Below are 15,816 nucleotides of genomic sequence, written 5' to 3'. Positions count from 1 at the left end.
AAAACTGCTATCCGAGAACTCCTGGAAATGCAATTGCATAATAGCCAAATATCTGCAATCAACAGGCAACTTAGCTAGTGAAAATGTCACAATTTGATTAGCCAGGATTTCAAAAGTGCATTATAATCATAGGTTACAGGCCTGTAGCCAGAACATTTTTATTGGGGGCTGGGGGGAATGAGTACAGTGGTGGTAAGCACATCATTATTTATTTCCTTTATGATAAATTAGCTATGATGTAGTGCAAACCTATAGATATGCAGGCTGGAATACAGTATTGTTGCCAACCTCCAGTTGGGGCCTGGAATTCCCCTAGATTTACAAGTGATGATCAGGCTACAGAGATGAGATCTCTCCCCCTGGAGAAAATGGCTACTGCAGAGGATAGACTGTATGGTATTCTGATTAACGCCCATTCCACAAGCTCCGTCCTCCAGGAAGTTCCCAATAAGAACTTGACAACTCTGGCAAGTTTGTGCATACTCACTTTTCCTTTGCAGTCTCAATCTGCCCATCTTGCAGGGGAAGGGTGGCTTTTTATTTTGCACAGATGGGAAGAGAAACTGGGGAGGCTTCCCTAATCTACAGATACTTGCTGAGCCCAGGAATTTCCATGGCAGATTGGGGGTCTAAATATTAGAAACATATGATAGGTTGCTTAAAAGCTCTCTTATTGCATGTTGTCTATCACGAACATAACCTGGTTCAGGATGTTCCAATTCCCTCGATTTTTGGCATTGCAAGTTTCTCTGTCATTCTGGGGGTGGGAGCCAGTTTTGAAACATATAGCAGTATTTTCCGAATTATGCCTTCCACAGAGACCCTCAGCCTCCATTGCAAATACTGTGTTGTAGTTGTGGTTTGTCTTACCTGGGCCAGGATTTTTCCATGCCTTTCCATTTTGGCCCTGGAACTCCCATAATCATCCTGCAGCTGATGGCCAATTTTGAGTCGCCTAGCTATTTTCTGATGAGTTATGTCTGTCAGCTTTGTGTGGTGCTCATAGGTTGGGATTAGGACCCAAGAGACACAGGTTTAATTCCCTCTGTGCCATGGAAGCTTGCTGGGTGAGCTTTGGCCAGTCACACATTATCAGCCTAACCTACTTTGCAGGGTTGTTGTGAAAATAAAATAGAGAAGAAAATCATGAAAGCCATTTTGGATTCCATTTAGGTGTCACCTGGAGATCTCCTGCTATTAGCATTGATCTCCAGATAACCAAAATAATTTATTCCAGGAGAAAATGACTGCTTTGGAGGGTGGACTCTGTGGCATTATACCCTGCATTGGTTCCTCCCCTCCCCAAATTCCGCCCTCCCTAGGTTCCTCCCCCCCAAAAAAAATCTCCAGGTATTTTTCAATCCAGAACTGGTAACCCTGTCCCCATGATGAGAAAGGTGGGATATTAAATATATTTTTAAAAACCCACAGATGGACAGGCTAGCTGATTATTTTATTACTATAGATTCATGTTAACAGCAAGCCAAGTGATTTCTTTATTATTGTATTTTGTTTGGATCAAGGTCGTATGGTGGGCAGGTGGAGTCTGGAGGCCCATGATGGTTATTGGCTGCCCTGATTGTGCCCTAGACACGGAAAAGGTGCAGGAATCTGTTGAGAAAGGGTAGGTAACAATTATTATTATATTATAATATAATAATATCAGGGCTGGTCACATACTCAGTGGGTTTCCCCCCCACACACACACACACATACATTTTGGCTAGTCAGTGTGACAGTCCGGAAGGTGGGTCTAGCCGAGAGGCAGGCATCTTCCCTCTGGTCTATCTTGCACATTTAAAGAAAGGTGGAAATATTATAAGAAGTCAGCCCCAAACTCCAAGATAGGGAAGGTGGTTTGCCTGGGAAAGATATCAGAAAACTGTGACTATATCTGGTAAATAGGGACAGATGCATATGGTGCCCATTGATCTATTTCAGTCAGTCTCGGAAAGAATGTTTATGAAGCTGTAGATTTTATTGTATGCCAAACAGAGTTATGCATATGTGCTAGTAGTAAAGTAATGGTTGGCATTGTGACTTTGACAGGAACATATCAGATGTACATCTGTGACAAGATTAAGCATTACTGGAAATTAATGTTAGACCCATCACACTAGATAAATGAATATATAAACAATGTTTTAACTGCAGTCAGATTCTGGTGGGTAACATGGTAGTCTGAAGCAAAAGAACATAGTTTGATTAATAGTACAAAGTTTTGTTTGGGATATATGCTTTCAGGTCCATGCAGGCAAAAACTTATACCAGAATTAAACTGGACTCAAACTTTGTTATTACAGCAGTTAAATAATTCTTAAAGGACCAAGAAAGGGCAAGATATGTTGAACTTGTGGAAATGTTCATCAAAATATATACTATGCATGATTAAAGATTTAAATTCAGTAACTGTATTTTCAAAATAATATATGTAATCACAAAGATAACCAGAAACAATGTTTATGAACTAACTGACCATTAACAGCAAATGAGGAACCTAAAAGGTAGGTGTTTCTGGTTTTGAAAATGTGACAAATGGATGTGAAACCTCAGGATATACGTTGCCTTTGTTATTTCATTAACATATTCCAGATTGTCTGTACAATCTGTATTTCATTTTAATAATGAATTAATAATTACAAAAATTAATTGTTGAGGAGTAAAAAGTCAAATGGTGATTTTTGCCAGGTATGGGATGATTTTTAAATGGCAACAAGCTTCACTAATTAGAGGAAACTGAAAATATTATTGCACAAAGTCAAATTAAACATCAAGGACACCAAATATCACTAACAGTGCCTTCTCTTAGCAAATAAGTAACAAAGTTACTAGTCAGCATAACAGAATGTCTGCTTTAAAAAAAAAAAACTTGAGTGGAGGGTGTTTACTATGAAAAGGGACAAATAAGAAGAATAGATAAGATGACATATTGACAAATCTCAGCCTGGAATTCATTAAACACTTTTTAAGGTGGTGTTTAAATAGATAACCAGGGCCTGTCAGGTCAAGGATAGGAGTCCATGTGCCATGCAAATACACTAGTCCAACAGAAGTTTACAATGCTGCAGGCATAGAACTCCAGGTATAATCCTATTAACTTCATGAATTAGTGTTAGAATGAATGTCATCTGGGGAGTGGGGTGGAGGGAGATAACAGTTTGGAAGAGTTCACCAGTGTAGCTGGGTGGGGGGCACCATAGTGCCCCTCGAGAATAGTTAGAAAGCGAGTGGGGCCGGGTAGGGCTCTTGCCCAGCAGGGTTTTTGAGTGACCACTGGATATATGACTAGCTGTTCAAATTTAAATAACTTTGTTTCAGCAGCAGCTGCCAGCACAGTGTTTCATAGAATCATAGAGTTGGAAGGGGCCATACAGGCCATCTAGTCCAACCCCATGCTCAACACAGGATCAGCCCTAAGCATCCTAAAGTTTGTTTTATTGTCGTTCCTCTTTCCCTGAGTTTTTAAAACTATCTCTGAATAAAGCCCATTTCTTGCAGAAACATGGCCTAAGAGGCAGACATCTGTCCTCACTGGGGACTCAAAGATGACATGGATGATTTATTTCTCTGAGACCTAACCTTTATATAGTTCCTGGACTCCAAACACCAGTTTCAGGATGCCAAGCACCTACAACCAGGACTACCAAAGTCATCAAACAGTGATGATGTCAGATCTGTTCTGATAGAGCTCAATTCCTGGAAACCTCTACAGGCCCTGAAGAGCCAATAAGCAATAACGAGTTAGATGGGCCAGCCTGGTATAAGGCAATTTTGTAAGTGGCAAAGACTCACTTGCTTGTTGTTAAAATCCAGCTCATACCTGCATTTCAATAAAAACATAGGATGATCCTTGTCATAGGCAGAACTATGGCAACTAAGTGAGCTGCAGAAAAGAAAATCTTAGAAAGAACCATAAAGACTGCAATCACAGTGAGGCCCTGACCTGATCCTTGCAACCAACTTGTTTTAAGTCTCCCACCTTTATTAACAAAATAATCTTAATTAGTGCCCCTTTGTCTTCCTGTTGTTCTCCTGCTCCTGTACTATTGGTTAGTAGCATATGGAGTTCTACCTCTGCTGCCACCTATGGGCTTCTCTGCTCTGTGCCAGGATGGTGCCTGTTCAAACCAACAGAATGACCACTAGACAAATTACACTTTATAAAGTTAAAGCAGCAGTGTCTCCAATGTATTTCTTTGACCTTTGTATGTGGGGTGGAGAGATCCTCCAAGTTTTCTGAGAAACATCAAATTGTTTATAAAATGCATTTTCTTTGGTCACAGAAAGTCATTCACAAAACATGAACTATTTGTACACAATCTCACAGACCTGGAAAACTGTCAGGGCTATCTTTTGGCAGGATATCTGCCACAAAATTTCCTCAGCAACTACTGCAAAAGATGACAGCACTGCAGAGTGAGATTAGTTTATAATGTTTTTGTTTACAGAAATGGTGAATTTGCCCAAATCCTAGTTTGTTGGGATAATCAGGGTTTATAAAAAACATTCCTTACATCACTGAGCTCCCATGAAAGAGCTATGCTCAAATGATTGTATTTAGAACTCCACCAAATAAGGAATCATATTGGATGGAAGATCTATAGTGTAATCCAGCCAGCATTTGGAGAATCGGGCTCTCTTCATCAGTTCAACTCAAGCCACAGACTTCCATAGGTTTTAAAGTACAATCCTATGTGTATTAAAAGAAGTGGTCATTGACAGAGATGTGTGGTGGAAACTTTCCTATAGAATCGCTGAGGGTTGGACACAACTGAACAGATGACATCATCATCATGTATGCTTACAAGAGAGTAAGTTTCACTGTCATCAGGGAGACTTGCACAAGCCCACCCTGCATGTGGTCAGCTCTCTTTATTCCAGGGCAGTTCTATATTACATAATTTTTAGCAAGTTGTAAGTCACAGCTGTCCAGCAACGGTGGAAGAATAGAGCAGATGTAAGGAGTGTAGTAATGTTTTATAACGAGGCAAGCCAATTAGTCCATTTGCGTTAAATGATTAAGGCAACCACCAGGCCATGAGAAGAATGTTTCATCTTCAGTAATGACTGAATGCACAGAAATGGTCTGAGCTAGTAAAATCTGTCCTGTCACCTCATCGTGCTTCACCTGAGAGCGAGCGCACTTTTGCAGACAAAGGCTGGAACCCCATCAACACTTTCTTCAGCATAAGCCCTGTAGAAAGGAGCAAGAGTCCAACTGCACATTATCAACATTTGTAGCACGGTACGAGCTTTCACTGAACGGCTCGCGCAAGCTCACACCCTGCCACAAATTCAAATGAGTAGCCGTGTTGGTCTGAAGTAGCACAATAAAATCAGAGTCCAGTAGCACCTTTAAGACCAACAAAGATTTATTCAAGGCGTGAGCTTTTGAGTGCAAGCACTCTTCTTAGTCCGAGAGTGCTTGCACTCGAAAGCTCACGCCTTGAATAAATCTTTGTTGGTCTTAAAGGTGCTACTGGAGCATGCCACAAATGTTAATAGCCCTTTGCTCTTTTCTACAGCTACAGATTGACTCGGCTACCCATCTTGACCAAAAGGGCCTTACTTCAGAGCAGGTTTCGAATGATTGCTAACCTCTTGCACAACCCATGCACTAGCCGCCTCGATTTTATCCTCGCAACCCTCAAGATGATTAAACGAGCCTGAGGCCGGGCAGGAAGCCCCAACCGGATTCGCCCTTCCCCGAATCACTACACTCTTCCTGCCGGCTCTCCCTAGCACAAAATCCACCGAAAGATTCCTCTGCCTAGTCCGCCCAAGCTGCCCCAGGAAGTGTCAGCGGCCTCCCGCCCCTCCCAGGCCGCCACCGCCCTGATCAGAAGGGGGCCCAAAAGGACTAACTGGTCCGGGGCGGGCGCGGCATAACTCCCGGCGCCACATGCTTGACCGACCACCGGGGGCAGTCAGGGCACAGGAAGGGCGGCCGTCGGGCTTCACTCTCCACATTGCGCATGCTCCCCGTGCGTATCCTGTAGCAGGCTTGGCAAAGAGACACAAAAAACACCCACCTACCCCATAATCCCGGTTCCCAGTAGAATTCTCCACACGCGGGGCTAGTGTGGCGGCGTGGCGGGGCTAATGGAAGAGCCTTTTGCGCGCTTCCCCATGGGCGCTAGGGCAGCGTTTTCGCTAAAGGTGTATGCAAAGGAAAAGGTCGTTGAGCAGGCGCAGGCACTAAACGGGGGAAAGAGCAATGGCTGGGGGGGGGGGGGGGACGTATAAACTTAGCAGAGGCGTCTCTCATCCCCTGCTGCCTCTGCGCGTTGAGCGGGGCCTGCGGGACACCTGCAGTGCTGAGGCGGGTGATGCCGACGTGGGTCCTTCTACTTTGTCCGCAGCGTTACCCCTGCCCCCCACTCCGAGGGCAAAAGCAAACCGGAATTGTCTGTGGAAACTTCACGGCGGAAGCTGTGGCTGGTGTCTCTGCTGCCCCCCGTGGCGCTTTCGGACACCGCACCCGGAAGGAGGCAAGACGGCGGCGAGGCTGGTGCCCGGGACCGGAGGTGAGCCGTGTGGGGCTGGGAATGGAGTTGGATGTCCTCCCCCCGCCCCCTCTATAGAGTACACGCCGGGGTGGGACGGTGCTGCCCTCCTGTGGCCGGTCAAGGCCCTTCTCCCTGTGGGGTCCGTGGACTTTATGTTCTTATTAGCAGAACGAAGAGGGCACCTGAGCAGAGCTCGGGCCTGGCTAATAGGGTCAGCCCTTGTTCATGGTCATACCCTATCCTGTAATGCTCCCATGCAAAGCTGTATTTGGCCTAGCTTCTTCATGGCATCAAGGTAGCATATTTTATGGGTTCAGTTTCCCGTCTCTCTCTCTCCCTCAGCACCTATGGAGTTTTGACCCATTTTTTCCTTCCATCTCTCAGTTCTCTGGTAATGGCCTGCACTATAGAGAAGATCCTGACTGACGCAAGAACGCTGCTGGAAAGGCTGAAAGACCATGACAATGCCGCTGAGTCTCTCATTGACCAGTCCACTGTTTTGCACAAGCGAGTGGTAGCCATGAAAGAGGCTGGCACAGCTCTTTCTCACAAGGTGACTGTGGATCTGATTGTCAAGAATTGGTTATATGTATGGGGGGGGCGGTTATGCATATCCTAATTCTTTGGAGTCACACAGAGTTCTTTGCTTTAATAAGTACCAGGAAGATGCAGCTGAGCTGAAGGACACATCGAAATACAAACCTCACATCCTGCTGTCTCAGGAGAACACTCAGATCCGAGACCTGCAACAGGAAAATAGAGGTGAGGAATTTTGCTTATTCATAGCAGCTGAGTGCATCTCCCTCTAGATTGTAACTTTGTTGATTGTTGTGAACTGAAAAGCATCACTTGCTGTCATCGGGACTCCTGTCATGGAGAAGCTCCTGAAATAATTTTTCAGATTTCGAGGATTCCCTGAAGTAATGTCAGCAGTCCACGCCCCCTGCGATGTCCCTGGAAGTGACATCACCACCCACACCCTTAGCCCTTAGTTTGCTCCCTCTCCCCACCTTTATTACTGGAAAGAAGAGTAGACCTCCCCCTATATCATACAAGTTCAGAGCTCCTGCAGACCCCCTTCAGAATTCCCACCAACCCCTGGTTAGGAATCCCTGGACTAGACGCAATCCTGGAAGGGACTGTATGCCTATTATTGTGATATTAGGAAGTGCTTGTGTGCAGCCCAGCCCTATAAATGTTTCCTGGTAAGTGAGTTTTGCTGAGGTTTGCAGGGCTAGCTCAGTTTGGAGGGCTGTTTTCCCTGTATACCTCTTGAGCCCTTCTCACCCTTTTATGCCACTTGTGATATCTCATGGGGCTGTGTGAGATTTGTCTCAGCTCACCCAGTTTTCCAAGCTGTAGCCTCAGCCTGCTGGAACGGGCTCCCAGAAAAGCAGAGGAAGTTGCCCACCTGTTAGTTCAGTCATTCTATGCCAGTTCAACATAAATTGACATATGTCAAGAATTCTATTGGAATTTTGCAGAGACTCTCTACATTTTTAAAAATGGAATACAGAGGGGAATCAGGAATTTGCAGGACCATTAGCCTAACATCTGTCCAAGGCAAATTAATAGAAATTATAATAAAAGATAAAATTGTTAAGCACATAGAGGGACAAAGCCTCTTGAGGGGAAATCAGTCCTGCCTCACCAAGCTTCTGGCATTCTTTGAAAAAGTAAACTAGCATGTAGACAACAGTGACCCAGACTCTAGCCTCTTTGCTCTCAGATGTACCTCAGTGCATGGAGCCAGCAGCAGGTAAGGGGAGAAGGCCCTGGGCAAAGGATCATGGTGGAGGGCCTGCTAACAAGGGCCTCTTGGCCTGCTAGGCTGGGCCTGCAAATGAGCTCTGTCCCAGCCGGGCCTGCAAACGAGCTGGCCAGCCCCCACCCACCCCACTTGATCTGGCTGTGAACTGCGGCCCAAAGCCACCTTAAGCTGCCTGGCCGGGGCCTGGGAGGAGGCCCTTTCAAGGCCCGTTCTTGAATCTAGTGTGTACATGTGTATATGTGTGTGTGTGTGTATATATATATATATATATATTTTTTGCTAAACATTTATTGGATGATATGACCATATATGGTCATGTCAACTGTTTTCCCCTCCCAAAATGCCCAATAATGGGCCTAGAGGGAGCGGGAAGGGGAGGGTCCCAGGTGGGCATGTACACTTCTCAACCATATCCTGCACAATTATGCCATTTTGAGGGTTTCTCAAAGCCTGAAGAATATTTCAGGGGTTTCTCAACAGTTAAAAAGTTGAGAAAGGCTTCTTCATGGGATTGCATTTTTTAATTAAAATTACCTTAAGAAGAAGAGCCTCTTGTGGCGCAGAGTGGTAAGGCAGCAGAAATGCTGTCTGAAGCTCTGCCCATGAGGCTGGGAGTTCAATCCCAGCAGCCGGTTCAAGGTTGACTCAGCCTTCCATCCTTCTGAGGTCGGTAAAATGAGTACCCAGCTTGCCGGGGGGGGAAACGGTAATGGCTGGGGAAGACACTGGCAAACTACCCTGTATTGAGTCTGCCATGAAAACGCTAGAGGGCGTCACCCCAAGGGTCAGACATGACCCGGTGCTTGCACAGGGGATACCTTTACCCTTACCTTAAGAAAGAGACAAGAATGTGAGGTTAAAAAGCTTATGATCAGAAAAATGTACAAACTTTATTGTTTGAAGACACTTGTTTTTAACCTGCAAACAGAACTGTTGCTTTACAGGCACCAGCTTCCATTCCTTGACCTTAAGTCATGTTCTTCCTTGATTCATTGCCTGCAAAATACAGTCTTGACATTGAGCAACATACCCCTTGAAGCTGTTCTGATAACCCACTGAAATGAACCCGTTACTGAGAAGTTTAAACAATGCTTACTGGAGTAAAAGAAATGAAGACTTCAGTGTTTTGTGACTAGTAACATTTCCAGTACAGACTCATTACTGTCTTCTGACAGGTACCAAATTCCAGGGGGAGAAATAGCATTATATGGCCTGATCTTGTCATGTCTCAGAAGCTAAGCAGGGCTGATACTTGGATGGGAGACCACCAAGGAAGAATCTGTAGCGCAAGGCAATGGGGACTCACCACTGCTTCTCACTTGCTTTGAAAGCCCCTTACTAAGCTTGCCATAAGTTAATGACAACTTGATGGCACTTATTTATGTACAACTCAGATTCCAGAGGGATAGCCATAACGTGATAGTCTTACAGCAGCAACAAACAAAAGTCTTAGGTTTCTCATAGTTAAACAAATTCTTCTTCTTCCATAAATGGTTTTGTATTCATTGGCTTGTTCCTGAAGTGGGCTCTATTCCCACAAAATTGATGCTATAATAATGCGTTATTAGTCTTTAAGATGCAACCTCTTGAGCCCTTTAAGATGTAACAAGACTCAGATTTGTTTTGTATCTCCAGCATGTAACAGATCGTTCAAATTGTGCATGTTTTTCCCAAGAAGAAGAAGAAGAAGAGTTGGTTCTTATATGCCGCTTTTCCCTACCTGAAGGAGGCTCAAAGCAGCTTACAGTCGCCTTCCCTTTCCTCTCCCCACAACAGACACCCTGTGAGGTGGGTGAGGCTGAGAGAACCCTGATATCACTGCTCAGTCAGAACAGTTTTATCCGTGCCTTGGCGAGCCCAAGGTCACCCAGCTGGCTGCATGTGGGGGAGTGCAGAATCGAGCCGGGCATGCCAGATTAGAAGTCCGCACTCCTAACCACTACACCAAACTGACTCTCCCAACAGCTAAGGTTGGGAAAGAACAGGGTATAACCTTAGATTAACAACCATTAAATTTTACTGGATGGATGAATAGATAATGTATGTCCTATTACTTTATGTCCTGTTGCTTTATGGAGTTCCCAGAATTACCCCACCTAGACTACCCAAAGACCACACCTGAAGCAATTGGTGCTCCCAGACTGTCTTTGGGCTCCAGTTCTTATGCAAATATGGTGGCAGGTGATTTCCCCTTCCCTACCACCAGTTGTTTGTTCACTCTGGCTTTCAGCCCCAAGACCCCCCTCTTGCCTACTCACTAACCTCCTCTGCTCCCCCACCATGGCAAGGAGGGGAGAGTCAGGCAGGGGGAAGCAAGCCAGCTCTGGGTCCAGCTTCACCTGCTCCCACTGTCTCCAAAATGCTGCCCACATTCTGGATATTTGAAGGGCAGGGCATAATGTCTTTGCAATTAGATGTCATTATTGTCTTTTGGGATGGCTTACATCCCCCAACTAATTTTTAAAAAGAAAAATAAGATTTAATGAAGCCTGTATTGTAGCTGCAGCTGATCTTGTTGCACAGATTTGGCTGTCTGTCTAGGAGCCAGGCCTTGGCTACCACCTATATGCTATGCAGGATTATGTAGATATATCTGTGCCCATATTTGAGAAGGAGCAGTGAAATGGAAGATTAATCAGGCTAATGCACAATGGGGAAGTTGTGTTGTTCTTATTGAGTAGTTTTCCCTTTTCAAAAACTAGACTTTTTACTGTACCAGACTAGCAGGATATCTGTCTTTGTAGTTACAAGATGGAATTTGTGCTTGCCATTTATTTATTTTTTTAAGAACTGTGGGTCTCCTTGGAAGAACACCAGGATGCCCTGGAACTTATTATGAGCAAGTACAGAAAACACATGCTACAGCTGATGATGAAAAGAAAAGATATAGACACTCAGCCGGTTTTGAAAGTGCATCAAATTCAGTCTGCCGTAAGGAAATATTACATTATCTTCTCTTGGGGGTGGGGGGAGAACAGGAATAAAGGGGACTCTTAAATAAGCTGTTTGAGATGTTGTATTCTGTCCCTGCTGCTTGCCTCTTTTGCATTTCCCTAAAGGAACATCTTCCTTCTAAGAGCATCCTCGACTTTGTAGTGGCTTCCCTTTCTAGAATAAAACACCTCCTTCAAGATTCTTCATCAAGAAAATGACCTGATTATCACCTGTAGGCCATGCTGGAGTTTATTGATGACTTCAGCATTATAAAACTTCCTGAGACAGACGACAATTACTATAAATTCACTGTTGTGTTCATGAAAATACATATAAAGATCCAAGTGATTCCTCCCCTTCTCCTTAAGGCATTTAGTGTGCTCTGACTTGTTTTGTCAGATTGCAACTTGGAGACTGTAGGTCTGCATTGAAGGCTGACATGATACTTTAAAAGTCAAGACTAGGTGGATACACTAAGGTGGCTAAGTCTCGAGATCATAAGCCAGTAATCTGAAAAGGTTCTTTTTAATGTGTCTGGTCACATCACACCCTGGTGATGCATGTTTAGTTTTAGCTCCTGTGGCCGAGAGTCTCATTTCTTGGAGCAACTGCTGCTTGGCTTCCATTTTGTACAGGCATCCACATTCTCATTTTTGTCCCCTTGCTAACCATTTACATAGCTATATTATGATTGAAATCTCCATTTCTTAGGCCTTCTTAATGCTCCATACATGAGGTTGAAGGCCCTTCTGAGGCCTAGCTGTGTTTCCCTTGATCTGGTATGCCTTGGTTTTATCTTATTTCATGCTGTCTGCTAGGAAAATAACCCATCCTGATAACTGCCCACAGGAAATTGTGACTCAGATAGACCGAATCTACGAAATGGGGGATGTGATGAGGAAAGCTGTAGAAGTAGATGACAACCAGTACTATACTGTACAAGAAAAGCTGGCTCAGTTGGAGGTAAGAGACCTGACAGATTTAAGACGTATGATGCAGAAAAGCAAGAAATGTGTGTTTGTGTTCATTAGAGTCTGTGGATGCTACATTCTCCTGAGTTGACTGCTTCTTGGATAAAAGTTGATGAATTCCCCACCCCCCTTAAAGATGGCTGTAGTCCTTATTCTGTCAAATCAGCATGAAGTAGTACGCTAAGTATAGTTAAGCAGCTCCGTGTCTACAGCATTGTATAGTTAGGAGTTTCCGACTAAAATCATAGACACAGCCATGCAGTAAATGTATTAGGAAATTAGACTTGGGGCTTTAGAAAGGGCTTTAACTCCCACTTGCTGTGTGCCATTTTCCCAACACAAAACTAGCCACAAAACTATTTTCCCTGTTGGTAAGTTGCATCTGTAATGAGTTTATGGTGAAAGCCAGTCTACAATTGTTATGCCACTGTGGCCATGCATCAATTCACTTGCATTAGAGATTGGAGGAAGGCCTAACCCACGAGTTATATTCCCCCCCCCCCATTTATTGAAGCCTCCAAATGTTGAATGCTGCTACAGACTGTTGATTCAATTGAAGACTAGACTGTTTCCCCCCCCACACTTGGTTCTCTGCGGCAGTGGTCCCCAACCTTTCTGAGGTTGGGGACCGGCAGGACATTGGGGCGTGGCCCGCGGGCCACGCCCACGCATCGGGCCCGCCCGCAAGCCGCACCCGCACATCGGGCTGCGCCCCCGCATCGGGCCGCGAGCCGCGCCCGCACATCGGGCCGTGCCCGCTCGGGCGCGGCCCGGCCCCGATTCCCTCTCCCCGCCCTCCCGCAGTAAGAAGCTTCCCGGGCCGCAAGCTTGCGGCCTGGGAAGTTTTTTACTGCGGGGTGGGCGGGGAGAGGGAGCCGCGGCCTGGCGCCATGGCCTTCGCGGCCCGGCACCGGGCCGCCGCCCCCAGGTTGGGGACCACTGCTCTGCGGGAAGAGAACATACCCGTCTGAAAATCTACCAGGGTTATTCTTGTCACAAACCAACAAGCGTTTGCCTTGCAGCTACTACCTTCATCGGTGTACTTTAAATTGTTCTCATTGGTTTTGCAGCTAGAAAACAAGGAATTGCGCAAGTTGTTGTCAATCAGCAGCGAATCGATTGAGGTGAGGCAAGAAGAGCTGCCTGATGATGCCTCTCAACCCACACAACTGCCTTTGAATACTTGATCAGAGAAACTGGTAACTGGGTTGCAGGAAAGTGTGTATTGCTTTTCCAAGGTGTTCCTTTAGTTCTTTATCATTTTCTCTTGCCTATCATTCCAGCTGCTGTTTTATTATAGGCTTATGTCCTCTGTGCACTGATTTGGAAGTCATGCCCTCTGCTGGCCAAGATTTGCCCAGCATACTCACATAGAGTGCTTCTACTTCCCACCCCCAGCCCCTGGTGGTTTTTAGAAACCGCAGCTAGACAGTTGGATCAGCTTTGGCTTTTCCGGTGCAAATGGAATTAAATTGTTTTACTACTATGTAGAAGTAAAACAATCTCAGAACATGAGATAAATGTACTGATTTCAACTAGTCTTCCTTCCAAGTAAAGATCCTTATGATGAATTGTGTAGTTTAAACACACCTTTCTAAATCACCTGCATGAACACACTGATCAGTATAGAGAACAGCATACAACTCTCCTGAAAAAATACTGCCTTTGGTCATGAGGCTTTCCGCTACAGGCACAGAACTTGTAGAAGGTTGGCCATAGGACATGAGAGACCTTCTGGCAGCCTCATAAGATAAGATCATACACAATGTATATACAACCACGTATTATTGAAATTACTTGGGAAGTGATTAGAAATATAAATATTCTGCTAAAAGCAGTATCCTTTGGAAGTCCAACTAAGTGTTTCAAAAGCTACCCTCTGTGAGAAACTAATACCAAGCTACCATTGAGTATTCAGATGAGTGCTGCACAGGAATTTCAAGGTGTGCACCCTTGACTGGAAGTAATGCCTTGTCTTCATTGTGAATATTTTAAGGAAGACATTCCTCAGACAGATTTTATGGCATATGTTAAGGAAATTATAAATCTATTGCAGGGGAACCAGCAAAATCCTGCCTTCATTTGTAGCCTACTAAAGTTTGGTGGGTACTGTTTTGGGGCTGGGGATTGTTTTGTTTTTTTCCTCCAGCTGCTCACATGCAGATTCACACATTCTCATGCTTGAAGATTCCATGATTGTGCTTAAGAGCAAAAAGAAAGTGAGATGTCCCTTGTGTATTCATTTATGTGTGTCTCTGCTCTCCATGCACATTCTCAGCTTGTATAATGTACTGCCTGCTGCTACTGTGTTGTAAAGCATAAAGAAACTCTGTCCTGCTCCCAAATCCCTATTAGGAACCGATGTATTTAATTTTCCTGTAAAGTTTCAGACTAAGATAGGTGAGCTTCCTGTGTGTGTCTGTGGCTCTTACAGCTGTTGATGTTGACCTGAGCTTGGGGCACACAGATAAAATAGCCATACCCCCCCCCCAATTTTGTTACATATATATATTTTTTCCCTGAATATGGTGTGAAGGAAAGTTGGGCTCATTCTTCACATTCTTCTTTTGAGGTCTTAAAATTCTCAGACTCAGTATTCACGTATGCTACCAAGAATGGAACTGACCAAGCTAGTGCTTCCATGCTCTATGCAAAAGTAGCCCCTTCCGCAGGACAGACTCGGCTGCTGACCATCCCCTTGCAGTGTTAAGCCTTAAACATATGCCATTAGTGCCACCTTGAGAATCAAGCAAGCTCTCATAAGGAGCAGCGAGATGTGCTCAGCCTCCCAATGCATCTTGGTTTATGTTGTAAATATCAATAGGGTATCGTCATGCAAATAAGTGGCCATGCTGAGCGCCCTGCCTGCCTGCTCTGATCAATGCATTAGAAACTTTATATCTCAGGTTGCTAAATATGAATATAGACTTATTATTTTCTGGAAATAAATGTTCTGAGGCAATATCACAAGTTGTGGCCTTCTATACCAGGGATCATTTCTGGACACATCTTTAGTTTTTAGTAGATCACCAATGACCTGCTTTGATATTACCGGGTATAGTTCTCTGTGTATTTGCCTGTGATTTATCCAGATGTCAGGCTTAAATAAAAGAAATACTGTGTTTTCCATATATAGAAGAACTTGTTTACTCTGAATGACTAGCCAGTGGGAAAAATATTATCTGGACTTTAATAATTCCATTTATGACTTTGTTTAATTTGGTAAAACTAAATTTTGTTGTACCTGGTTATTGCCACTGAGAAAACTTAAGAGATTTTGTTTTTTGCCATGAATTAAACAACTACAAACAAAAGCAGGCCTTTTAGTTTATATATATTAGCTTTTCTGTAATAGTGCACACAAAGCCATAGTAAAAATAGTACACCTATGCTTAAAAAAAACACGACAGCAGCGTTCTCAAAGTTCACCTTGTTGCTGGTCCCTTTTGATAGGAAAATACCTTCATCTGCCAGTGGAAGTTGTGCAGCAAGGCTTCTCAACAGACTTCCCAAGGCAGGGGAGTTTCAGAAAGTGTGAGCCCCCACAGGGCGAGCCCTGCTCTGTGCCATGTAAAGATCAAGCAGATATCATATCCCCTGCAGAGTAAACTGAGTAATTCACACAGTTTCA

The 15,816-nt window shown here is 44.4% G+C and overlaps 1 protein-coding gene across 3 annotated transcripts; it reads left to right on the top strand.

The window, feature by feature from the left end:
* Positions 1–1,536: 1,536 nt before the first annotated feature.
* Positions 1,537–15,499, top strand: SIKE1 (suppressor of IKBKE 1). 3 transcript variants are annotated; one of them, XM_077334994.1, is made up of 7 exons: positions 1,537–1,624; positions 6,363–6,527; positions 6,894–7,062; positions 7,172–7,271; positions 11,069–11,211; positions 12,064–12,177; positions 13,256–15,499. In XM_077334994.1, exons 1-7 carry the CDS (start codon positions 1,557–1,559, stop codon positions 13,370–13,372), a joined length of 876 nt encoding a protein of 291 aa, XP_077191109.1. In that variant the 5' UTR covers positions 1,537–1,556; the 3' UTR covers positions 13,373–15,499. The 3 variants fall into 3 exon arrangements, with proteins under 3 accessions (XP_077191109.1, XP_077191110.1, XP_077191111.1); XM_077334995.1 differs by having other exon boundaries at positions 1,543–1,624; positions 7,166–7,271; XM_077334996.1 differs by lacking the exons at positions 1,537–1,624; positions 6,363–6,527 and adding an exon at positions 6,555–6,804 and having other exon boundaries at positions 7,166–7,271.
* Positions 15,500–15,816: the final 317 nt, after the last annotated feature.

Source organism: Paroedura picta, chromosome 4 (genome assembly GCF_049243985.1).
Source record: "Paroedura picta isolate Pp20150507F chromosome 4, Ppicta_v3.0, whole genome shotgun sequence".
Taxonomy (NCBI): domain Eukaryota; kingdom Metazoa; phylum Chordata; class Lepidosauria; order Squamata; family Gekkonidae; genus Paroedura; species Paroedura picta.
This window is presented reverse-complemented; position numbering and strand designations above follow the sequence as displayed.